Consider the following 27,400-nt stretch of genomic DNA (forward strand, 5'->3'; position numbering starts at 1 on the left):
TATATAATCTTGCAGTGGATACCATTTAGATACATGAATTAAAAAATAGGTTTTCCTTATAAATCTCAATTCTATGTTAAACATATACCATTCTAAATCTAAATTTAATGATTATCTTAATTTTAGGTGATAATTAGTAAGAAATAGAAAGTATATTCATTTTAAAAGGATTAGTGAATTGTTTCCTCTTTCTTTTTCATTCTCTAATAGTGTGCTTAAATAAACTTCCAGGGCAAGCTCATGTTTTATTTCATAATCTGGATGAGTTGAGAATGTTCCAGGAACTCTGCCTTCATGAATTTTTACTTAATTTTTGGAAGTGGAGATGCTATTCTATGTCCTATCCAAGCATTTAAACTCAATCATAATATCATTCTATAATAAAATAATCCTCCCATATCTTTTATAGGAGAAAGGTGGGGTTTATGTCCTCTTCATTCCAGATCATTATGGTTTTTATCCTCCTCTAAAAGTTGCTGCTGGGCTAAAGATTAAGTTTTAAGTTGAAGTTTTACATTACTATAACTTTCTGTAGTCCTCCTCATCATTATCAAGTGATCTTTATGAAGTCTTGCCATCATACTGGAGACTAATACCACTGTAATAATCATGTTAGCCGTGAAGTAGTTTCTGTTATTTTTTTTCCTTTTTACAGATGAGTCTGAGACTTTAAGGAGTTAAATAACTTTAACATAGTAGGTCTGAGACTACTCTCCTTAGAAAGGTCTGTTTGCAAGGTTGGCTCATAGCTGACATCGGGGAACTTGACTCTCAGAGTGTTTCCAGTAACTGATAAGGATGATTCACTGTGCCTAGACTGTTTGTGCAAACAATATGGTTTATGTTGAACATCTGCTTTCCTCCTAGGGGTCTAGAATTTGAGTATACCTGAGGTAGAGGGTGCCCATATGAGCAACCCTCAATAAAACTTTGGGTGCTGAGTCTCTGATGGGCTTCTCTGGACAGAAACATTGCATATGTACGTTGGTGTATTTAGTATATCCATGAATACAACTATATGCTGAGATCTGTGAGACTCCTGATATACCTCTGCAAGACTAAAAGAAATTCTGCTCTGCAGAATCTAAAGATTTGTGTTTTAACCTCTGGGGACGAAGTGTATTTACCTTTGCTTGGTGATTAGAGTCCTAGGTACAATGGAAAAGATGATATTTAGTCCTTCAAATAAAAATAAGCCTGCATTTGTTCATACATCCATTCATTATGCATCCTATAGGCCCATATGTACCCATGTTCCAGGCCCTGAGGAGGGAGCTGTAAACCTTAGCATAATTAGGTAACCTTGTAAATAGTTTAGGCCTCAAAGTGAGAGTAGGTGTACTTTTCCCCCTAGTTGCTTCTGCAGGGAGCTTATTGATTGATTTATAAATTTTTATTTTTAAATAATCTCTACACCCAGCATGGGGCTCAAATTTATAACCCTGAGATCAAGAGTCACATGCTCCACCTGCTGAGCCAGCCAGGTGCCCTTGCAGGGGCCTTTTTATTTAGCATTACGAAAATGTTTATACTTTGGTTCCAGGTTCTTTTACTTGAAATATGGGTAAACTTGAATCAGCATATAAGGCTTATATCTGAGAATCTTTGTTTGCTGATGATTCAGAATTCCAGGCCAACATTTCTTTCTAAAAACAAACTCAACCCTGAAGAGAGCAAAGTAGAAAAAATTTCTAATGCTGTCACTTTCTCCCTAAGGCCTATAGAATTTATATGAGAGGATTTATGAGTTAAAGAATTCATCTTCCTGCCCTCCCCCCCACCCCCGCTTTTTTGGAAAAGAGAAAAAAAAATATGTAGACAAGATATGTGTAACATCCACTTAACGTGTTTTAAGCCTTTTTAATTAGCCCATGTTATAAGCCAATTAAGAAAGTAGGTAGAAAAATCTCCCAGGGAGGGGTGGGAAAGATGCTCTGTGATTCTTTCATAGTTTTAGTAAAACAAAACCAAAAATACTTGTATAATCATAAGGCAGAAAAACTTAAGATTCTGGAGCCCTACTACTTAGGTTGATATTGTGACTCACTTGCCTGTTGCTTGACCTTGGATAAGTTATTTGAATTTCCTCATGTCTCAAGTCTTCCCCAATATCAAATGGGACTGATAATACCTGTTTTGTAGGATTGTGTCGATTAAATCAATTAATAATATAATGAATTTAAAATAATGCCTGGCATGACGTAAGTGCTGTGTGAATGTTACCTGTAATTATCCCATTATTGTTTGGCAAATGAAGGAAAAAGTACCCTAAACTAAGCTAGTTGTTGACTTTCGTCCAGGATAAATTCACTTTAATGGATTCATATCCTATCAAATCAGAATATTAAAAAGATTCTTGTATAAGGCAGTTTTATTTCCTTTTTAAATCATGAAAGTGCAGAAGTTGGCTAAGGTTTTAGAATTATTTGCACTAAGTTAGGATCGCAGTTGCTAGGCTGGCAATTTGTCCCTCCTTAAAAAAGGAAAATTCCTTTTTTGCTTTCTGGAATAGAACCTAACTAGATTTTAGGCTTTCTTTGCACAAAGCCTGACACGGGGCTCGAACTCACGAACCGTGAGATCATGACCTTAGCCGAACTCGGAGGCTTAACTGACTGAGCCACCCAGGTGCCCCTGAAACAAGTCTTTTAAGACTTTTATGTATCTCTTTTTGATATACAAGGGGCTATTGTGACCAGACTTGAGACTTTTCAAACATCTGAGCAAAGTCAGGACATAAGCCATGACTTTGATTGTTACTTTTTCCCTAACTAAACCTCCTAGTACCTGTCCTTTTTTCTGGTTCGTACTTGATTTGGAAATTGGCTAAACACATTTATTCCCACAACTTACTATTTTTTACAAATAGTTCATGAAGTAAATCTGGGAATGAATAGTCATATAAATTTAAGGTTATTGATAAATAATCAGATCTTTGTTGCTTATCTTCAGCCTCAAGATAGGTTGGATTGTAAAATGTGCTTCCTTCGTATACTTATTCTGACCCTTATTATTGCTGCCCTAGAATTTGAGCATTATGCAAAATGGTAACAGAGATTAGGAGGATAATAATATTAAAGGAGTGTAGCTAGGCAGCAATATCATTTTTTTTATCTCCAGTGGTGACTGTAGGCAGCTAAGTCAGGTTGATTTTGTCTTGTCTCTTTACTCATCAATTCTTTAAATAACTGTGAAGTTTGATTATTCAGAGTATGTTAATTTTTTTTTATTAAGATATCTGTATTCAGAGTGTTTTTAGATGATAACTTCTCTGTTAGATTTTAATCATCATAAAATAGGTTGAACAAGTTAACATTAATTAGGTTATATCCCAGGAATCTGGCCATTGTAATTATTTTGTTGAAGAAACCAACAAAACATGCTTGTAAGAAAAACATCAAAATATATGGAATTTAGATGAAGTCACAGAGTATCTAAATTCACTCCTTATCTATATATCATTCATATATATTTCACATGAGAATCTATAAGATTAAGAACATATATCTTAATTGGATAACAATGTCAGGGCCATGAGTAAATGAGGATGTTAAGATACTGTTATCCATGGTGTGGGACTCTTGAAATGCAAAACTGCTTTTATGGTTGGCAAGTTATTTCACTGGATTTTTCAATTAGCGTCTTCCGTGTGTTTTTTCTTCTGTAAAATGAGCGCTAAGATCTCTTCCAGATTAAAAGGGCTTTTCTGCAATCTTTTATCCTATAAATTTCTAACATCCAATTTTAAATATCTGGATCAATCACCTTGCCCTAAAGTAGGTCCCATGACATGAACTGTTGCTGCCAAAATTATTTCTGGTTCTGACTTATGGGCCCGAATATTTCTAAACTGTATACTCCTTAGACTTAGTTCCCTCAAAATGATCTCATTCCCATTTTCACAAGGGAATATTTTTAAAAGATTCATTAGTTTATTTTTTATCCCTTTATTTTTAAGAGTTTGTTTGTTTTTAAGTAATCTCTATACACAACATGGTGCTCAAACTCACAACTCCAAGGCCAAGATTTCATGCTCTTCCAACTGAGCCACGCAGGTGCCCCTACTTTTTATCCCTTTAAAATGTTGTACTAAAAAAAAAAAAAATGCTGTACTATTTTTTTTTTGTTTTGTTTTTTAAAGTTAATTTCTTTATTTTAAGAGAGAGAGCAAGCCAAGGAGGGGCAGAGAGAGAGGGTAAGAGAGAATTGCAAGCAGGTTCCCCACTTTCAGAGCAGAGCCTGACACGGGGTTCAGACTCAGGAACTGTGAGATCATAACCTGAGCCAAAACCAAGAGTTGGATACTCAACTGACTGAGCCACCCAGGCGCCCCCTAATTTTTGTTTTAACAAATTATAAAAATGAACATCCCCGTTTTGCATGAGGAACAATTAGGTTTTAGGAATTATCATCTATTCTGCTACTGCTTTATTCTTACGTGAAGCTTTAGCAATGTGATTCAGTTCTGACAGATTCTGCAAAGACATAATAATAAATTGACATTCAATGTTCATAGTGTGCCAGACACTACATGTAAAGAATGAAAATATGGGCACCTGGGTTGCTCAGTGGGTTAAGCCTCTGACTCTTGATTTCAGCTCAGGTCATGATCTCAGGGTTTGTGAGTTTGAGCCCTGCACTGTGCTTGGGATTCTCTCTCTTCTCTCTCTCTCCCCTCTTCCCGCTCACATGTATGCGCATGCACACTCGCTCTCCTTCTCTCTCAAAGTAAATAAATAAACATTAAAAAAAGAAGCAATTAGATCAGAAGCAATTAACATAGCCTGTTAAAATGAAAAAAAGAGAATTTGCCAGAGGATTAGTAAATATTTTTTCAAATTGCATGACATATTTAAAGGGAACCAGTTGAGTTTTTCACACTTTGGATGGGAAACTAATAAAATTAATATGGTTTTAAACCCCCTTCCTTGGACCCCAGTTATATAAAATCATATGAATCACAGTCCTTGATCCATGACATACTTAAATAATTAGCCCAAGCATAACTTTTTGTTTATGAAACACACAAGAATCCATAATTCAACATGAAAACTGGAACCTTAACAAGAATTCACATCACATTTACTCATGTGTATGTTAATGTAGATTGTATAAAAATCTTTAATAGAATTTTTTAAATTTATTTATTTTGAGAGAGAATGAGAGTGAGAGTGTGAGTGGGGGAGGGGCAGAAAGAGAGGGAAAGAGAGAATCCCAAGCAGGATCCATGCTGTCAGCCCAGAGCTTGACGGGGGCTTGATCTCCTGAACCATGAGATCATGACCTGAGCCAAAACCGAGTGGGACACTCAACCAACTGAGCTACCCAGGCGCCCCTAAAGGCCATCTTTATATGTGTTTTTGTAAATTGTATATTTATGTGTTTTCTTTATTTTTTCTTTGTTTTTTTGGTCCTTTATTCCTCTATTTTAAGCATTCTTTGTATATTAGTTATACTAGCCTGTTGTAATATAATATCCTATTTCTAATATTATAGTTGGAGTGTTCCTTGTTTTTGTACTTTATATGAAGTCATACACTTAAACAATTTTTTGATGAGAGTGTGGTTTGTACTCTAAGGAACTAAATTATAGTCTGAGCAGAGATTTCCTGAGTGATACTTAAGTTTTTAGCATTTTTCACAGTTTCTTTTCAATCCTGAGACTAGCATTTATTATTCAAAGTTCTTTCTCTTCTTATTGCTGTGCCAGTATCTATCTGGCTTAAAGTATCAGAGCAAATGGTGGTTCCTTTCTGAAGTCTCTCCAGAACTCTCCAAGGTCGACTTGGATTTTTTTTTTTTTTTTTTTTTATGTTTCCACTATACTTTGTAGTTTCTTTAATGGCATTTACGTGATTGTAATTGTTTCTGTATTATTGAAAGAACTGGTGTAGTAAGAGATAAGAAAGAGGTTACTCAGTTGTAGGGGAAAAGTTGTCCTTGAGGAATAGGTGGAATTTGAATAACCAAAGAAGAGGACCTTCTTGGTAAGAGAAGAGCACTAGCAGAGGGATAGGGATGGGGATGAGCATGGTATATGAACAGTGAAGATACTTGTTTCATTGGAACGTGTTTGTTTATTCTTGTATTCATCACATCTTTACTGTGTATCTACTGTATGAAAGGCCCTGGTTAGGTGATATAAACCACAGATTTTTAAAACTTGTTACTTCAGGGGAAAGTAGTTCGAAGTAAGACTAGGAAGGTAAAGAGGAGCAGGGTTTTGGAGGGCACTGAGACAAAGGCATAGGTGTTGGGCTTGATACAGTTGATAGGAGGTGGCAAGTGAAGGATCTACTGGAAGCTGTTATTTCCCTGATGTTTTTGTGAAGGAAGCACATGGTGTGGATGGGGAAGGAGAGTCCTAGAAAATGATATTGAGTCTATCATGATTTCATGCGTATGTGGAATTTAAGAAACAAAACAGATAAACATAGGGGAAGAGAAGGAAACATAAGGTAAAAAGAGAGAGGGACGTAGACCGTAAGAGAGTCTTAAATACAGAGAACAAACTGGGGGTTGCTGGAGGGGTGTTGGGTGGGGGGGATGGGCTAAATGAGTGATGGGCATTAAGGAGGGCACTTGTTAGGATGAGCACTGGGTGTTATATGTAAGTGATGAATCACTAAATTTACTCCTGGAACCATTATTACATTATATGTTAACTAACTTGGATTTAAATAATATTTAAAAATTAAAACAAAAATGATATTGAGCCTGAGGGGATGAAGGTACTTACAACTTGAGACCTGTAAGACAGCTAGGAATTGGCAGATGGGCAAGCAAAAGGAAGGATGTTCACAGAAAGAGAGAGAAGAATATAGAGAACTATAAACAATTGTGGTTTAAGGTTAGATAAAGGGAGAAATGGAAGATGAGACTGGACAAGTGAGTGTGGATTAGATTTGTGATTTTCATACCTGAGCATATCAGAATGAACATTTCATAACTTCCGAGAAATAGACCTATACCCCTTGCTTGTTCCTATTAAATTAGGATGTTTACAGAGAGGCTGAGAGTTTCTCCCGTGATGAGAAACTATTGAAGAATTTTGAGAGGGGCTTAACATTATTCCATCTTGGATCATCCTGATATTGCCGTAGATGGAGTTGAAGGGTGGGAAAATTAGAGATGAGGAGGCAAATTCTGAGGCCATTAAAACAATACAGAGAAATGATAATAAGACCTCAGCTATGGCAGAGGATATGAGATTATAGAAATGGGGTGAAGAGTGAGAAACTATGATAGTGTTGATGGAACTCTGTTTTTCAGGAACTCTGAACTTCAGGCACTCTTCATGTTAGATTGTTTGTGTGGGCGTTAGGGTGGCTTACTTAGCTAAGCACAGTTTCCTCTGTCAGGAAAACGTGTTTAGTTTGGGACATATACTTCTCCTGCTGCACTTTTCCCTATCCCATTTAATGGCTATTCCTTGTGTACTCTGACTGCTATCTTTGGATTCATTCTTGATTCTTTATCTCACATCCACATCCAAATTGCTATTAAATCTTGTCCATTTACCTTCAGAATATATCCAACAGTTGGCCACTTTTCACTCTCTCCAGAACCTACCACTTTGGTCCTAACCACTATCATTTCTCACCTAAGTATTATAGTAGCTTCCTAACTGATCTCCCTGTTTCTGCCCTTGTCCCCTTGTCTGTTCTCAACCCAGCTTCTTTTTTTTTTTTTTTTAATTTTCTTTTTTCTTTTTTTAAATTTACATCCAAATTAGTTAGCATATCTTCAGGAGTAGATTCCTTAGTGCCCCTTACCCATTTATCCCATTCCTCCTCCCACAACCCCTCCCTTAACCCTCAGTTTGTTCTCCATATTTATGAGTCTCTTCTGTTTTCTCCCCCTCCCTGTTTTTATATTATTTTTGTTTCCCTTCCCTTATGTTCTTCTGTTTTGCCTCTTAAAGTCCTCATATGAGCGAAGTCATATGATTTTTGTCTTTCTCTGACTAATTTCACTTAGCATAATACCCTCCAGTTCCATCCATGTAGTTGCAAATGGCAATCAACCCAGCTTCTTAATGATTCTTGTAATAAGTCATCTCTCTGTATAAAACTCTCCTTCTCCCTGGAGTAAAAGTCACAGTCCTCAAAGAGGGCCTACATGGCCCCCTCCCCTTAACTCTCTGTCATCTTCTGTTCTTTCTCCCTCTTGCTCATTTCACTCTAGCCATATTGGCCTCCTTGAACTAGTGAGGCATACTCCCCCCTGAAGATACTGCATTTCCCTTTCCTTCAACTACAGGACTCTTCCCCCAGTCATTGTCACAGCTTACTTCCTACTTTCAGGTCTTTATTCATGTGAGTTTTCTAGTGAATTCTTTTTTGACCACCTAACTTGGAATTATAGTTCTCTTCCCTGCTGAATATTCTTTCTCTTTGGTTCATTTGTCTCCTTAGCCTTTATCACTATCTATGTGTATGCTAAACATATTTTGTTTATTTTCATCTTTTCCTGCTGGAATTTAAGACCCATAAGAATGAGGACTTTTCCTTTATTCACCGCTACACCTCTAGCCCTGAAAACTGATAATATAACAGGTGCTCAGTATTTACTGAACGACTGAATCAATTAATGGAGTGCCTGGGATATCCTGGAACAGATGCTTACTGTTTATTTTTACGCTACTTAATTTCACAAAGAAGTAGAGGCAAGGAAGTGTCTAGTAGACAAACTGGAGCCCATAAAATAGTTTAGATTGGAAGAGAGATTTTCGTGAAGCCATAGCAGTATATGAGGTAGTAAGAAAGAGTATAAAGAATCAGAAGAAAATTAGGGATGAGATCCTGAAAACACCTCCACGTAAGGGCTGACCATAGAGTAACACTGTTGTTTGACTTCACCAAGCAGGAACCCTCCTCCAGGCCCTGTGCTTTAGAGGTCCAAATCTAGCCTTTGTCCAGCTCTAACCCTTCTGGTAGAATGAGGATTTGGTGGGCAAGGGTTGGGGAGGGGGAACGCACAAGGGAACTAGTCCATCTGGTACCCATTTCTAGATTAAGCTCTGAGTATTTGAACCCCAGAATTCCCTGCCCATGTGGCCCTTCAAAAGCTTCTTTCCGGGGCGCCTGGGTGGCTCAGTCGGTTAAGCGTCTGACTTCAGCTCAGGTCATGATCTCGCGGTCCGTGAGTTCGAGCCCCGCATCGGGCTCTGTGCCAACTGCTCGGAGCCTGGAGCCTGCTTTGGATTCTGTGTCTCCCTCTCTCTCTGCCCCTCCCCTGCTCATGCTCTGTCTCTCTCTGTCTCAAAAATAAATAAACGTTTAAAAAAAATTAAAAAAAAAAACACTCAAATCATTTAAAAAAAAAAAAAGCTTCTTTCCTGATTCTCTCCTCTCTTGACTGAACACATGTATGGGCTTCTTTAGGCCCAAGGGATGACCAAGCTGCAGCTGTTTGCAGGCATGTGGCCAGAATTTGGACGTGTGGGATGGGATGTCTACATGTGTGTGTATGTATATATGTATGTGTACACACACACACACACACACACATATATATATATATACATATATATATATATATATACATATATATATATATACATATATATATATATGAATGAGTGATTCCCATGCTCCTGTAGAACATCAGGGAGAATTCCAAATCAGAATTCCAAATCAACCTTTTAGGTTGTTATAGAAGTATTTATGTGAATATAGGAGGATAGAATAATAATTTACCAGCATGTTAGCTTGATTTATAACTTTAAAATATTTAGGCATGTGGACTGTAGGCTTCCATTTGTACTCTTGCTCCGAGCCCCTTGAAAATTAGGGGTGGGCCTGCAGAAGGGAATTGAAAAAGAGTAGCTAGAGAGGGAGAAGATAAATTCCAGATGGAGTTTCAAGGATGGAATGATCAATAGTATCAAATACTTCAGAGACATTAAGTCCTATGAAAACAGAAATGTATCCATTGGATTTGAATGACAATTAGAATTTTGAGTAAAACTTTCAGTTGGTGGTGATGGATGCCAAACCTCCATAAAAGAAGGAATACCTGAGGAATTAGGAAGTAGAGACGGAAGATAGATGTTTTTTTCTAGAACCGTCTCTGAGAAAAGAAGGAACTAGAATAGTAGGTGGAGGGGTATGCAGAGTCATGGAGGAGGACTTTTCTATGTTTAAGATGAAAGAGTCTTACAGATGTTTAGATATTGAGGGAAAGGACCCAAAGTTAAGTAAGAGAAGGTTAAGGAAAAGGAGGGAATAATCGATGGAACAAGGCCTAACATCTAGTGCATGGGTCTGGAGATTAGCCTTTGAAGGGAAGAGGGCTATTTGAGAAGGCTTGGGATGTTTGGAAGTGTATGCAAGCTAAATTTGGAGGGTGAGAGAACAGGAAAGTGACTTATTAGGCAATATGATATATCATTAGTGTTGTTTTACAGTAGTTTTCTGGGTTAGTCTTTTTAAACTTGATTTTAAACTCCTGGGCATCAAGGGTTATACCTGCAGCCATGTGTTAAAATCCTATTGGTTTATTGAAATATAGCCCATAATATGAGGCATAGGCCACGCATGTTGGATCTGTCATTATTCAGTAATTTGACACTTTAGTGGTGACTTAAAATTTTAAGTTTGATAAACACTTTTGATTCTCAATAGCCTAGAAATAACTTCTTTATTATGTCCATTATATAATGTGTGTTATCAGGATTTGCAGATCGTTTGTTGTAATAAGTACATATTGTCTGAATCATACCTGTTTTGAGCAAAATATTTTTAAATAGAATTATATTAATACTGTCTTTTTCCCCCCAAATAGTAGTTCCAAAGAACTGCTGGTTTGTATTTTAGCTCTTGCCAAGTTGTGAAAATAGTGAAGGATGCTTAGACTACTTAACATTCAAATTGTAAGTAAACTTTATTTCTGCCAATATTACCTATATGTTAAGAAAAAAGAAATTGAAAATAGTTGTTACCTTATATGATAATAATGAGCTTTAGTGTGATGTATATTGTGGATTTTTACTAATTTTTGTTAAGATACATATATGTCCTATCCCATTTTCTGTTGATAAGATCAAGAAGGATACTCATAGTCCTGAATGTATCTTAGGAGGTAGGGTGAAATTTTTTTCCAGGTATTTCTTTTATTGTATAAATTTATAGAAATTCTTTATTATTTTATTTCCATATCTGTATGGTAGCAGTAGTCAAAATTAATGTAGGACATAATATTAATGGAATGATTTATTAGAAATATATGTTCCTCTTTAAATATGCTTAATTTCTCTGAATTATTTAATTGTTATGTGAAAAAATTCTTTAAGAAGTAAATCTTAGAAGGTGCCTGGGTGGTTCAGTTGGTTAAGCGTCAGACTCTTGATCTCAGCTCAGGTCTTGATTTTAGGGTCTTGAGTTTGAGCCCTGCGTTGGGCTTCACCTGGGCATGGAGTCTACTTTAAAAAAAAAAAAAAAAAGCTTTCATTTAACATACATAAAATCAAGTAAAATATAAGCTTTTAGAAATAATCTAAAGCATAAATCTGGATGATGTATATATTGACAGTCATCTCTACTAGGGGAAAAAAAGCTTGGATTATGTTTCCTTGAAACCATTTGCTATATTGAATATTTAACCAGTAGCAAAAAAATTATTGATGAAAGAATGATAGAATGATAAAGTAATACTAAAGGCATTATAAGTGATTTACTACTTTATTTTTAAACTATTTGAAAGTATAAACAACTCAAATTAATCTGTTTTGAGTCCTAGTAGAATATTCAAAATGTGAACACAGAATAAGATTGCTACCATAAGCAAAAGACAAGTCTAATTATATTATTTAGGTAAATAAACCAAATGAGCCAAAGAAGAAGAATGAAATATTTGCAAACCAGTAAATCTTTTAATTTGTTAAACAGGAAAATAATTTTACTTTATTTTGTATATTTTGTTACCAACGCATAAAAGGTTTTAAAAATGTCTACTAAAATATTTCAGGAATAAAAGTACATCTTCATAAAAGGAGAAAGTTATAACATTTTCTCTCTTAAAATAAGAAACAAATATCATAAGGTCATCCATGTGCAATAGCTTGGTTGTAATAGATTGCTTATGAGCTTGACATTTCTGAGAAGTAGAATGCTCATTACTGCCCTCTTTCGACACAGGGCTGTATAAGCCAAGTTCCCTTTTCTTAGTTTACAAAAATGTCAAAGATTAGATTGTAAAATAGGTTGTGCTTTATATCCTTCCTGTATATTTTTAATAATTTTTCAAATTCTTCCTCTTTTTAGGCTCTCTGGTTAATCATCTTTAGAAGACTGGATTTCTGGATATCTACTTCACTCCATGTTTATTGACTTTTAAAACATGATAATGCAAATCTATAACATTGGCAATCATCCATGAACCTTTTCATTATATTGGTTAATAGCGTTTGAAGCTTCCTCAGGGAATAAACAATGACATCAGCAGTGGTTGACAGTGGAGGTTCTGTTTTGGAGCTTTCCAGCAATGGAGTAGAAAATCAAGAGGTTAGGCATCCAATGTATATTACATTTCTGTTTTGTTCATAGAAATCAATACGTGAAATAATTTTGAAATTAATGGGAAACAGGTATTTGAGGGTAGAAATGTACAATGCATGAAACTGTACATGTATGTGTCATGTGCCCTTATATAATTTAGGTAATAGAAGGTTGAGATAGTTACTGCCAGGCTCACCTGAATTGTTGGAACATGCATATATTGGAATGAACTGTGAGGAAGAAATTGAAAGAAAGAACACAAAGTATTAGAGATATCTTTTAATTCCTGATAAAATCCATTGTTTTGGATTACAGAATTTGTAGATATATAATGTACCTAAATACATAAATTAAATTCATCTTAAATTAGAATTTTGTATTTCCTTTAGTTGTCATCTTTGCTTCCTTTGTTATTCTCTCATTTCTAATTCAGCAGGGGGATCTATTATATTTTAATCCTATATGTATACTTAAGAATTTGGATGATTTGTACATCAGAAAAGAAAGGTTTTGAAATTTTATACATATAGAACTCTGTATCATTAGCATATTTGGTTATTTTCTTGTTGTGATAACATTAAAGAATAGGAGATAGGAGTAGAAAAATAACAGTACCAGAAACATATGGACTTCCATGGCCTGGCTTCTGGTCCCACCATTCAGTAAAGACTGAATACTGAAAAGGATCTAAATTATAATTTGTCACAATATTTGGTCAGAGATGAGGTGGACAAATGGAGAGTTGACTGTCTTTAAAAAATCTGTTTTCTCTGTATTCTATGAAAGATATTGCTGTTACTGGTCCTTAGTAGCAGCATAGTGGTGTAGTGATGGGACCAAGAAACAAGTTAGGATATCAGGCTGTGTGTTCTAGAGTCTGCTTCTTTTTCTTGCTTGTTTGTGTCTGTTTAGTCTTCCAAGGTAGCTATATGGTTAAATTCAGTGGGAAGGGGATAAAATGAAGGTACTGCTTTTCCTTTGTTCTCAGTGGACTTGGTAACCAGAATGTTCCTGTTATATTTGAATCTAAAACGGGTTCAAAGCCCATTAAGAGAAGCCCCAGCTACAGAACAATCAATGTCTACTTCTTCCTTGAAAATTCACTTTCTGTATGATCACTTCTAGGTGTGATTCACCAAAGAGTTCAGGGACTCGGGGGACTTCCATCCCCTCCACATCACCCAGGCCAACTATTGCTTCTTTTTACAATGCTTTCCCTTTATTGTATAGTCTTCCTTTGTTGTATTTAACCCTAAGAAGTGAGCCACCAAGAACAATAGGCAGAATATATTTACCTTGTGCTGGTTTGGTATCATTATTATTTGGGAAAAAGAGTACAACAGTTTGTTTCTGGAAGACTCTTTTTATTTTTCTTCTTTTACATGGAACCTAGGCGTTCATGGCCTGGAGAACTGATTATTGTGGAAGAAAGAATCTGATAAGTGAAATCATTTTGCCAAGGCATTACTAATGATTTATGTGGTAGCGTTATGGGTAGTCACAGGCATTTTAGGTAATACGGCACCAGAAAGGGGGAAATTATTCTTGGGGAACTTTTTCTTCAAATTATGCTATGTAGAAACCCACTTACTTTCATTCATTTGTTCCTTCAGCAAATATTAATTGACCACTTACTGCCAATTGTCAAGTACGTTTCTAGGCACTGGAAATAAAATATGTCAGAATGGCTATAAAGAATAAGTCAGGGCTAGATTTTAGTAAACAAAGAGATGTGCTTTGTACTTGGATAGGAGAATGGAGAGTCAATATTATGGAGGATGTCAGTTTCTTCCAGTTAATCTATATATTCCACCTCTATAAAATGTTAGGGCAAGTTTGGGGGGAAATTGGTTATATGACCTAAAGATTGTATGGAAGAGTATACATTCAGGAATAGCCAGAGCAGTTTTCTGAAACAGATGTAGAACAGGTAAGTCTCATAGAAATGAGAATTAATGCAGGAAAAAATTAAAAGAGGATTTAAATAGAGTTTAAAAAAATTGTTTTTTGATGTTTATTTATTTTTGAAGAAGAGAGAGAGCGTGAGCATGGGAGGGGAGCAGAGAGGGAGACACAGAATCCGAAGCAGGCTCCAGGCTCTGAGCTGTCAGCACAGAGCCCAACGCGGGGCTCAAACCCGTAAACCACAGGATCATGACCTGAGCTGAAGTTGGAGGCTTAACCGACTGAGCCACCCAGGAGCCCCTAAATAGAGTTTTTAAAACACAGCAAATACAGTTTTAGAGAGCATCTTCTTTCAGACAAACAAAGTTAGGAGTTCTTCTACTTCAGATTGTGATGGGATAACTGAGACCAGATTTAAAAAAAAATTTTTTTTAAGCTTGTTTATTTTTGAGACAGAGAGAGAGAGAGACAGAGCATGAGAAGGGGAGAGACAGAGAGAGAGAGAGAGAGAGAGGGAGACACAGAATCCGAAGCAGGTTCCAGGCTGAGCTGTCATCACAGACCCCGACATGGGGCTTGCACCCATGAAGCATAAGATCATGACCTGAGCTGAAGTCGGACACTCAATAGACTGAGCTAGCCAGGTGTGCCTATACCTCTCAATACTTTTTAAAGGATTGAAATCGTACAGAGAAAGCTGTGTGACAAAAGCAGAAATATGTTAGAAATTAACAACAAAAAACACTTTCAGAATCCTCAAACATTTGGATATTAAACAGCTCACTTTTATATAACTCATGGATTAAAAAGAAATCACAAGAGAAATTAGAGAATATCCTAACTGAATGAAAATGAAAATACAATATATCAAAATTTGAAGGATGCAGCTAAAACAGTGCTTAAAGGTAAATTTATAGTTTCAAATACTTATGTTAGAAAAGTCTAAAATCATTTCAGCTTTCAATAAACTAGAATATGAAGATCAAATTAAATCCAAAGTAGAAGGAAGGAAGTAAAAAAAATAAGTCAGTGAAGTAAAAAGTAGACAAATACAAATTATCTGCTAGCTGGTCCTTTGAAAAGATTAAGAAAATTGATAAATCTCTCAGTAGACTGCACAAAAAAAAAAAAACACAGAAGGCAAAAATTACTAATATAAGGAATGAAAGGGTTGAACAACTTTATGCCAAAAAGTTGGCAACTCAGGTGAAGTGGACAAAATCCTTGAAAGTCATTCTAAGAGGAATAGAAAATCTGAATAGCACTGTATCTTAAAATAAATTGAATTCCTAGTCAAAATCTTTTCCACAAAGAAACCTCCAGGGCTAAGTGGCATTATTGATGATCTAACAAACATTGAGGAAAGAAATAATACTAATTTTACATAACTCTTTCAGAAAATAGACAAGGTAGCATGTCCTAACTCATTTTGAGGCCAGCATTATCTTGATACCAAGACCAGACAGAGATATGTAGGAAAAGAAATCCTCAAACAATATCCTTCACGGGCATAGATAAAAACATTCTTGATTAAATACTAGCAATTAAATCCAGTAATGTATAAAAGGGATCATATGACCCAAATAAGGTTTATCCCAGGAAGGTAGGTTTAATCAATGTAATTCATCACAGTAACAAAATAAAAAGAAAAAAAATCATTTGATCCTATCAGTGATCACAGAAAACCCATTTGCCAAAATTCAACACCTATTTATTATACAAGTTCCCTAAATTAGGAATAAGGGCATCTTCTGCAACCTAATAAGTACATCTGTGAAAAACTCACAGGCAACATCATGTTTAAAGGTGACAAAGGGAATGTTTTCCTTTTAAGGTTGGTAGTAAAGCAAAGATGTCTGCTCTAACCACTTCTGTTCAACATTGCACTGGAAACATTGCTACAGGGTAAGAAAAATAAAAAGACGTATGGATTGGAAAAGAGGTCATAAAACTATTTCTAAATGATACAATCATGTTTATAGAAATTCCCAAGAAATCTACACAACTGTTAGAACAAATTTAGAACAAGTGACTATGTAAAAATTAATTGTATTTATATATCTTAGCAAAATAGGAAATTTAGCAAAATAGGAAATTTAAAAAGCAGTACTGTTGAGCATCATCAAAATGACACAGGGGTATGTTTAATGAAGTAAATAAAAGATGTATATGCAAACACAGCATCTTATGAGAGAAATTAAAGACCTGAATAAATGAAGAGTTATACCATGTTTATGGATTAGAGAATTTATGTTAAAACAGAGTTGGAGGGCCTACGCACCTTACTGTGAAGTTCAGTAATTAAGTTCCAGTAATTAAGACAGTGTGGAATTGATATGCCAACAGACATGTAGATCAGTGGAACATAATATAGATCCATCTGAGGCTAATTAATTTTCTTTTTTAAAGTTTATTTTGAGAGAGAAAGCACTCGTGCATGCACACAAGTGGGGGGCGGGGGGGAGAAGAGAGAATCCCAAGCAGGCTCCATGCTGTCAGCACAGAGCCCGACGTAGAGCTCAATCTCATGACTGTGAGATCATGACCTGAGCCAAAATCAAGAGTTGGACACTTAACCAATTGAGCCACCCAGGCACCCCAAGGCTGATTAATTTTCAGTAATGGTGGTAATGTAATTTGGTGGAGAAAGGATAGTCTTTTAAACAAATAATGGTGGAATAACTGGATACCATATGCAAATGAACTCAATCCTTTCTCACATCATACACAATGAATAACTCAAAATTGAGCGTAGAAAATTTTTCAATCTTAAAATAGGCCATGGTTTCTTAGATTGAACACAAAAGCATGACAACACTTTAGAAGAAAAAAAATGATGAATTGAAGTTCATTTAAATTAAAAACTTCTGTTCTTGAAAAAAAATTCCATTAAGAAAATGAAAAGATGAAGCAAAGATTGGAAAAAAACCTTTACAATACATATACTGACAAAGAATTTATATTCAGAATACATAAAATAATAAATTGGAGATAAACCATTAAAATAGGAAAAAGATTTGAACAGATAATAAAATGAATGGCCAATAAGTGCATATAAAAATACCCAACGGGGCACCTGGGTGGCTCAGTCGGTTAGCATCTGACTCTTGGTTTTGGCTCAGGTCACGATCTCCTGGTTTGTGAGTTTGAGCCCTGCATGGGGTTCTGTGCTGATGATGTGAAGCCTGCTTGGGATTTTCTCTCTCTCTGTCTTTCTCTCTGCCCACCAAATAAATCAGTGAACTTTAAAAAATGCCCACTATTACTCACCATCAGGGAAACACAAAACCTCAGAGAGATACTACTACATACTTACACAGAATGGCAAAAATGAGACGGATACCATGTGTTGGAAAGGATGCAGAGCAGTGGAACTCTCATACATTTATAGTGGGAATGTAAAATAATACAATTTGATAGTCCTTTTAAGATGAAGTGCACAGTTACTGGGTGATCTGGTAAATTGACTCCTAGGCAAACATGGAATAGAATAGAACAGAAGGGGGAGGAAGAGCAGGGACAGTAACAGGAATATTATAGCCTAGTTTATGAGTTTATGATAATTTGTTACAGCAGCTCCAAGAAATTAATATATCACCTTTGCAGCCTTATTTCCTACATTACCTCACATAGCTCTTAATTGCTTTGCCCCTAATTCCCAAATGTGAGAGTTTCCATGAGTTTTGTTTATGTCCATTTTGTCCCTGAAATTGCCTTCCACATCTGTCCAAATCCTTTTCATCCATTCAGGGCCCAGTTGTAGGAAGTCTTCTGTAGTTCCTCAGTCTGAATCAATTCAATACCTAACAGGGTTGAGGGTTATATTTCAAAGAGTCTTAAAAATCATTGTTTAGTATGTTGTTTTCCTTTTAGACAAATGGGGAGTCATGAAAGCTTTTTGTACAAAGAAGTAATACAGATAATTTTGATTGTAGTGTGAAGACATGCCCTCCTCACTCACTGAGTATTTACTCCATTCTAAACACTGTACTAAGTACTTTGTGGATATTTAATTTTCAAGGGAATTTGAGAGATATAAACATTTATAATCTCTCTTTTTTTGTTAAATATGAAGACACGTGTAGAGAAGAACACAGGGTGAGGGCACAGGGAAAGATGTTAATAATTTGTTCCATTTAAACACGTTAAGCTCAGAGTATTAGCTGATTATTCCTGTAGTGATGTTAAAAATTTTTTTTTTTTTCAACGTTTATTTATTTTTGGGACAGAGAGAGACAGAGCATGAACGGGGGAGGGGCAGAGAGAGAGGGAGACACAGAATCGGAAACAGGCTCCAGGCTCCGAGCCATCAGCCCAGAGCCCGACGCGGGGCTCGAACTCACGGACCGCGAGATCGTGACCTGGTTGAAGTCGGACGCTTAACCGACTGCGCCACCCAGGCGCCCCTCCTGTAGTGATGTTAAATTGGTAGTTTAAACGTTGGTTCTGGAGTTCAGAAGGTGCTTGGAGAAGAACCAAATATTTAGTAATCATCAGCACAGAGGTGCTGTTTTTAACCATAACAATGGGGGGCATTGCCAGGGAAGGTAATATAGAGTAAAAAGGAAATGCTGAGAACAGAACCTTTGTAGGTTGGCTATATTTCTGACACTGGAGATGGAAGAAGAGTCAAAGGATATGCTTAAAAGTAGATTGGTAGAAAGACAAAAAAAAAGATTGAAGAAGCAATTTTTTAAATGAGGTAACAGTGTGTAAGTATATGAGTCTGCAGAAGGATAAAGGAGGATGAAAACTGAAATAGAGTTTAATCCTTACTGACATTTAAGAGAATAGTTTCATTGGAGTGGTAGAATCCAGATTGCAAGGTATATGTAGATAATGAGTCAAAGAGTTAGACTATCTTTTGAGAATGTATAGAGGTATAAGATGCAAAGATCTGGAGTTCACTTGAAAGAAGAGTTGAATTTTTTTAATAAAGATTTTGGCTTTTTTATAGTTAATAAGAAGGAGCTGTTGAAATATTAAAACCCAGCTAAGGTATACAAGAGAGAACAGTGGGTCGAGAATCCTAATTGGTGGGGGGAAGAGACTGTAGATGGGGGAATTGGCCTTGTCCAGAATTCTACATCTCAAGTATTTCATAGTTTAGAAAATTTGAATTATTTCCTACTGGTAAGATGGAGGTGGAGAGTTCACAGTATAAAATAATTTCAGGTTAATGTTACTGTTAAAGATACTATTAGATTTCAGAGGAATGAAAGAAGTTATCAGTCCTTTGGGTTCTGTATAAATAAGGTATTTACTGCTTGGGTCAGTACCAGCTCAAATGCCACTTACGATGTTGCTTTCTTAATTTATGAGTGGGGACCTCATCAGTCTTTACCTATCGCATGCTCCTCATTAACATCTATTTTATAGCTAGGTGATGTTGCCTGTAGGTTGTGGTTATAAAGCTGAGCAAGAAGAATGGAGATTCAACTGTTAGTATATCTAATTTGTGGGGAAGGGTTTTTTTTTCTTCACGCATGCAGAGAGGGAGGAAGAGAGGATCCCAAGCAGGCTCCATGTGCAGTTGGAGCCGGCCAGGGGGCTCAATCCCATAACTGTGAGATCATGACCCCAGCCGAAATCAAAAGTCAGCCATCCAACTGACAGCCACCCACGTGGCCCAAGGATATTTTTTTTTAATGTTAAAAATGTTTTGCTTTATACAGAGTAGGAAATTCAGTGTTACTGTTCAGCATGTGCTTGCTTGTTTTCTTTTTTTTAATTTTAATTTTTTTTTTTTTAAATTTAGAGAGTGTGTGTGTGTGTGAGCAGGGGAAAGGGGCAGAGGGAGAGAGAATGTTAAGTAGTCTCCACTCTCAGCCCGACAAAGGGATCCATCCCATGACCCTGGGATCACGACCTGAGCTGAAATCAAGAATCGGAGGCTCAACTGACTGAGCCAGCCAGACACCCTTATGCTTTCTTATTTTTAATTTATCATACCTTTGTTTTGTAATTTATTTAAAGGTTTTTTTGTGCAGTATTTGATACAATATGAAGACTGCGTTATATATATATATATATATGTATATATATGTGTACATATATATATATATATACATATATATTAGTTTAAGAACAACAAAAAGAATAAATATTACCTATGAACCAGGTTAAAAAATAGAAATTACTAGTATTTTACAATATTAACTGTGCCCCTCTCTTACTACCCCAGAGGTGCCATTATCCTGACTTATGGGGTAATATTTCTTTACTTTTCTTTATAGTTTTATTGTTTGTGGATATGTTCGTAAACAACACGGTGTTTACTTTGAAAATATGAATAATGTCCCAAGCTAACTGAGTTAGGGAAGGATAGCATTACCATAGTTAGATTAAAGCTTCCAGGAAAAGGAGGACTAGTTTGGCATCAAGTTCACTGCATTTCAAGAAGTTCTACTCAGGCAATCAATAAGCAATGTCATGAGTTGGTTCTTGGAAACATAGGGCCATAGGGTTTCAGGCAGTGGTATGACCTGGTGATGCAGATGCAGGTTTGTTCAACAGATTATATATATATATATAATATATATACACACATACATACATACATACAGTCCCATGGAAAGAATGCTGTTCTTCTTGTTTTTGTTTCTTAACTTTTTGTGGTTTTCTTTCAACACTTGAGAGTAGATCAAAGCAGAACACATCTGGGAGGTGAAAGGAGTGTTCTTAGCTAATCCAGGTAGCAAGGCAAGGTGGAGTGAATAGGTACATCAAAGCAAGCCAGATATCAGATATGAATAAAAACCTGGAGTAGGCTTATCTGGACACTCTGTCCTTAGGAACCATGCCAGGGGTTGTCTTGGTGACAGTTTATCGTGCTGTCTCAGGAGTCCTGGTCGTATAATCCAGACTGGTTGCCCTTTAAATCCAGTGTATAGCTGGCATCCTGGAATCTCTCTTGCCAATCCTCCCAAAGATTACTATTGTCTCTTTCCCATGTTGGGTCTCCTATATTCTGTATCCTAAGTTGTGGTCTTTATTAAAATTTTACTTTTGATGAAATCAAAATTTGCTTCTTGAGAAAGGATGTATGCAAAGTAAATGTTTTGAGATCTTTCATATCTGAGAAAACTCCTTATTTTCTTAAGTTGATTTGACTAGCTAAAGGATTCTAGGTTAGAAATGATGTTCCTTTATAATTTGAAGAAATGACTCCCTTGTCATTTTCCTTCTAATGTGACTGTTGAGAAGACTGAAGTCTGAATCCATTTCTTTGTATGTGACCTGTATTTTCTCTCTAGAAACTTGCAGAATCTTCCGTTTTATCTCCAGTATTGTGATATTTCACAGTGGTGTGCCTCAGCTTAGGTCTCCCTTAATTTTTTATATTAAATATCTGGTAGGTCCTTTCAAATGGGCAGCTCATATCCTTCAACTCTAGAAAATTTTCTGGAATTCTTTCATTTCTTTCCAATCTGTTTTTCCCCCCCCTCCCCTATTTTGTTCTTCTGGAACTTTATTATTCAGATACTGGACCTCCTGGACTGGTTCTCTAGTATCATTCTATTTTCTCTCCTATTTTTTATAACCTCATCTTTTTTTCTCTGATTTCTGGAAGACTGCCTCAATTTTATCTTCCAAGCCTCTTTTTTTTTTTTTTTTTAATTTCAGCTATCATGTTTTTTTTTTTTTTTTTAACGTTTATTTATTTTTGAGACAGAGAGAGACAGAGCATGAACAGAGGAGGGGCAGAGAGAGAGGGAGACACAGAATCTGAAACAGGCTCCAGGCTCTGAGCTGTCAGCAGAGAGCCCGACGCGGGGCTCAAACTCACGGACCGTGAGATCATGACCTGAACCGAAGTCGGACGCTTAACCAACCAAGCCACCCAGGCGCCCCACATGTTTTTAACTTCTAAGAACTCTTTATTTTTAAATGTCTTTATTAAATTGTATTCTGTTCTTGTTATGGATATAATATCCCTGAGGAATAGGACTATAGATGTATGTACGTATGTGTGTATATGTATGTATTCTGTGTTAAAGGCTTTTCTGTAAATTACTAGTAATACTTGACTGTTTGCTTATGATTAAAAGTGGAGGACTAAAAAGCTGATTGAAAAATCTATTTTGGGGGGGTGCCTCGGTGGCTCAGTTGGTTAAGCCACCGCTCTTGATTTTGGTTCAGGTTATGATCTCATAGTTGTGGGATCAGGCTCCATGTTGGGCTCTGCACTGAGTGTGGAACCTGCTTGGAATTCTCTCTCTCTCTCTCTCTCTCTCTCTCTCTCTCTCTTTCCCTTTCTCCCCCTCCCCTGCTTGTGCATGCTCTCTCTCAAAATAAATAAATGTTAAAATAACCCTTTATTTTTGGTACGTTATCAGTACTAACAAATATGCCTAATATACCTTGAAAATGCTCCTGTTATTCCCTCACCAAGAAAGTTAATTCTCCAGTCTTCTGCTGAAATGAGGGCCAGTTGCTTAACATCATGGAGGAGGAACAGGTCTAGGAATCAGAGTGCTTTTCAAACAGCTTTGGTGGGATTTTCCTGTTTGAACCCCTCCTCTTTCTCTACCACCTGCTACTCCATTTTCAGGGGTAATGGGTACTGCCTTCTGTGGGTTTTCCAGTGTAAGGTGTGTTGTTTCTCAGCTTCTTTTTGCTGCCAGGTTGATTTGGCTTTCCTGGATCTCCTTAACTACTTCATAACACTTACCCATCCACTTTTAATCTTCTAAGATTTTGTTGCTCTTATCTCTTCTCCTTTGTTGCACTTATCTCTTCTCCTTATGGGTTTGTGTTGAAAAGTCTTTTACTTCGTTTTAGTGGGTTTCATGAGATAGTGCAATTATATGCATGGTTTTAATTTGTCATTTTAATCCTGAAGCCGATTATTTAAAAAGTTTAATCTAAGACTCACTTCCTGAGACTTGAAAAGATTATTAAAGTTCCCTTTTCATCTCTTGTTTTAGTTTTTACGTTCATATTTATATGTAATCCATGAAACTCATTATGTAACATACATAAAACTCATTGTGTAATATGTGAAACTCATTGTGTAATACATGAAACCCCTTGAGACTACGTGAACTCAAGTATTTATGAGTGAATCCAGAATTTGTGAATAAAAAAGTTGATTGTTTTCTAAATTTGCTCTTGCAGGAAAGTGAAAAGGTTTCTGAGTATCCAGCAGTGATTGTGGAGCCGGTCCCAAGTGCCAGATTAGAGCAGGGCTATGCAGCCCAGGTTCTGGTGTATGATGATGAGACTTACATGATGCACGATGTGGCAGAGGAACAAGAAGTTGAGACCGAGAATGTGGAAACAGGTAGACATCTCACAAAATGTTCATTATTTGTGACTTTCTCATTTTATAAGTGTCAATGTTACTATTGCCAACTGAATGATACATACGAAAGAACCTCTTTTTGCTTAGAAACCAGTGAAACATCTCTTATTTAAGGGACTTTAGTATATATATATATAGTATATATATACACAAAGTCCTACATCACAGTTCTTTGAAGTATAACAGGTCTCATACAATGGACCCTAAGGACAAAATTACAGGCCTGCAATAATAGAATTATCTTTAGCATTTTTTTTTTTTTTGAGAGTGTGACCAGTTATTTAGATATAGAAGTCCATAGGCTAGTATATGAGGGTAACTTTTTAATTCAAAAATCTGTAGAGTACTCTCATTTTATAACAGATTCAGAGTTTGTTTGAATCAATATTGGTGGAGCAGTATGATTCCTTTTTTCTTAGGTCAGACGCGTCTTTGTAGCAGTCAGTCAGCATCTTCTTCCCTTTTTGTCGTCTGAGAAATTTTGGTGTTTCAGTCTGTCTGCATTTAATTGGAGATTAATAATATGCAATCCTTGGAAACCTTTTCATTTTTGCCATTGACCATAAAGAGAATAGAGTATTTCACCAGAAAGATGGTATGACTGTTGTGTAATAATAAACGTTAAAATTTATCTTTAGCTCTTAATGGAGAAAAAAATCCTTATACTTGGCTTGCAGTTCTCATAAACTTTCTTACATATTTAGATAAATTTCTACAAATGTAGTTACGTCTCATGATTAACATTTTTGAATATTCTGCTGTTGAGGCCCACTAGCACCCCTCAGACCACTAGCTCCTTCTAGCTTAAGGCTGTTCTTCCTCCAGTTTTATTTCTTACTGAGCTGAAGGATTAAAAGTTACCTTGCTCTTCAGAGCAGTGATGGCAACAAGGCCAGCAAACTCCGCTTGAAGTGATAATTCCTTCTCTCAAAATAGGTAGTTAAGCACTTCATACAGGCTTCGTGACCTTGGACTGAAGTGGTACTTGATTTACACGGTACATAATGCAAGTGGCAGGAAGATACATGTGTGGTTTTTTGAGGGTTTTGGAGAGTTTTCCAGTCTGAAGCGAGACACATGGGGGCAGAGATGAATTTTCTTCTTGAGAAAAAGAATAGGAAGAACAGCAGGGTGATAGTTTGAAGTAGATATTGTAACTGATTTTATTACAGGAGCATAACTAAGCAGAAAACTAATGGCACAAGAAAAAAAGTGTGATAGCTTAAGTTGAATGGAAAAAAACAAAAAAAAGAACCTGTTTGAAATTCCTGGAAATTGTTTTGATCAAAAAAATAAGGAAGACACACTATTTGCTAACTAATTTGGATGTAAATTTAAAAAATAAAAAATAAAATTAAAAAAATAAGGAAGACTATGATTTTGGTAGCAAATTGGAAACTTTGTAAAATATGAAAACTACAGTGCCAAATTTGCATAAGTAGAAAATTATGGATATTTATCACATTAAAATACCACAGCAGGTCAGCCAGATCTTATTGGTTGTATAATTGATGATTGCTGCTTCATTAATTTCAATTACTCAGGTAAAAACAATTCCAAATAGGAAGTGGATATAATCTGTTCAAGGGATTTTATTTTCTTAGTCATCTTAAACTCTGAGGGTGATGATAATCATTTATAGGGCAGAGATATGAACGATCGTGATATTGGAAAAGGGAATATACATAGTCTGGGTAAAAGAACATTTATTTTTGTGATATTTTGAAAGCAGTTTTTGACTAGCTGATAATATTTTTTAGATTTTTTTTTCTTCAACATGAAAAGGAACTATTAGTAAATAACTTGTATTATCCTAAAATAGTCTAAAAGTACCAGAGAAGTTCATCTTAAACATTTTTAATTCTATTCTGGTTCATGTTTCTGTTTTTTTTTTAAATCTGTGCTTGCTCTATTACTTCAAAAAATATAGTATCATATAGCTATTTTTGTCTCTCACAGAATAACACAGTAAAACTTAGAATTCATTTATAACTCTTTTAAAGGCAATGCCAATTTGAGACTGAAAACTGCTGGCTCATACATCTCATACATCTATAATTAGAACAATTTAAAACACTCCAATTTATTCATCATAAGGCATGCAGAACTTGAAACTACAACATACTAAGTTATTTGAAAATACTATGGCTCATGGGTTTTTAATGTAACTTTATAAGAATTGTTAATATATATACATTAGTTTAGAATCAGCTAATCCAAACCTAATTTTGTTTTTATTTAAGGAATAAAATGCATTGTTAAAAAGATTTTATTTTTAAGTAATCCCTACACCCAACATGGGACTCGAACTTAAAACCCTGAGATCAAGAGTCCCATGCTTTACCTACTGAGCCAGCCAGGTGCCCCAATAAAGAATAAAATGCATTTTTTTAAGTTTATTTATTTATTTTGAGAGAGAAAGAGAGCAGGGGAGGGGCCGACAGAGAGGAAGAGAGAGAAAGAGAAAGAGACAGAGTCCCAAGCAGGCTCCTCACTGTGAGCACAGAGCCTGACGTTAACCAAGAGATCGTGTGTGACCTGAGCCAAAATCAAGAGTCGGACGCTTAATCGACTGAACCACCCAGGTGCCCCAAGAATAAAATGCATTTTTAAACAAGTAAAAATCTGAATAAATTTTCATTCTTCTGATACCTAGAACATATACAGATAAATAAAGTTGTTATGACTTATCCTAATGTATGTTTCCTTTTAGGTAGTGGATGAAGATCAGGTTCATTTTGTAGTGCTATAAATTTTTAACTTAAATTCCAGAAATGTGTAGGTTTTGGAGAAGAAGTTGGGAAAAAGGGAAAGGAATATTTATAAGATGTCTACAGAGGTTTTCATTTGGTGAATTGGTGGAAATGAGATCTGTATAGAATAAGATTTCCTTTTGTACATCTAGGAAATACTTTCTGGAATGCTCCTATGTTATAACTTAGGTTATATTCATAATTCATAATTCAATATTCATATATTCATAATTCAATATTCATAATTATATTTATTGACCTGATATAGCAATTCTCTGCATGTGTACATTAAAGTTTTTCTTTTATTGCTATATAACCATATGTATATGTTTATACCAGAAACCATGTTCATGATGAAATCTAGGCAGGAGTACTAAAATTATATAGTGAAGTACAGTTAGCCATCTTAATTATTTTGTGTATAAAATGATTTCTCATTTTGTTAGTAGTAACCATAGGCTATTTTGCTTCACCTTTTTATAGACAAAAAAATTCTACATTTCTCTCACAGAGCTTATGTGCAATAGTAATCCTCTCTTAAATTTTATAAGAAAAGCCAAATATGTGTTTTGAGACTTTAAAAATAGGCATATTCATCTAAACCTATAAATTGCCTTTTGATGATAACTGGAGATCAGTAATCATAAGGAGTCTTTGGGGAATAGTAATGAAGTATGAGTGCCGTCTTGAGTCTGGCAGGCTGGAAATACCCTTGCCAGTGGCTGCAGACTCCACTCCACTCCAGTTCTGGGGGCCTGCTAGATAGACTGATGTGGCACATTGGGGATGGAGAGGAGTCTCTGGGATTCCCTACTGAGATTTGAGGTAGATAGATAGATAGGTAGATAGAGAACACATGAATTTTAAAAGGTTATTACAGATTACCATTTAAAAAGTAACAAGTTTATACCAATACAATCAATAGCAGATACGTT

At 35.8% G+C, this 27,400-nt stretch overlaps 1 protein-coding gene across 7 annotated transcripts in view; it reads left to right on the top strand.

The window, feature by feature from the left end:
* ELF2 (E74 like ETS transcription factor 2) overlaps positions 1-27,400 on the top strand; it is a 94,526-nt gene that overhangs the window by 17,835 nt on the left and 49,291 nt on the right. For 6 of the 7 annotated variants that reach the window (XM_030313041.1, XM_030313042.1, XM_030313045.1 and 3 more), the window contains exons 2-4: positions 10,789-10,876; positions 12,267-12,506; positions 23,526-23,691. In XM_030313041.1, coding sequence (XP_030168901.1) covers positions 12,435-12,506; positions 23,526-23,691 — 238 coding nt within the window. In that variant the 5' untranslated portion in view covers positions 10,789-10,876; positions 12,267-12,434. Of the gene's footprint in view, positions 1-10,788; positions 10,877-12,266; positions 12,507-23,525; positions 23,692-27,400 lie in introns of those variants that run through there. The other variant, XM_030313051.1, reaches the window with a different exon arrangement.

This window comes from Lynx canadensis, chromosome B1 (genome assembly GCF_007474595.2).
Source record: "Lynx canadensis isolate LIC74 chromosome B1, mLynCan4.pri.v2, whole genome shotgun sequence".
Classification (NCBI taxonomy): domain Eukaryota; kingdom Metazoa; phylum Chordata; class Mammalia; order Carnivora; family Felidae; genus Lynx; species Lynx canadensis.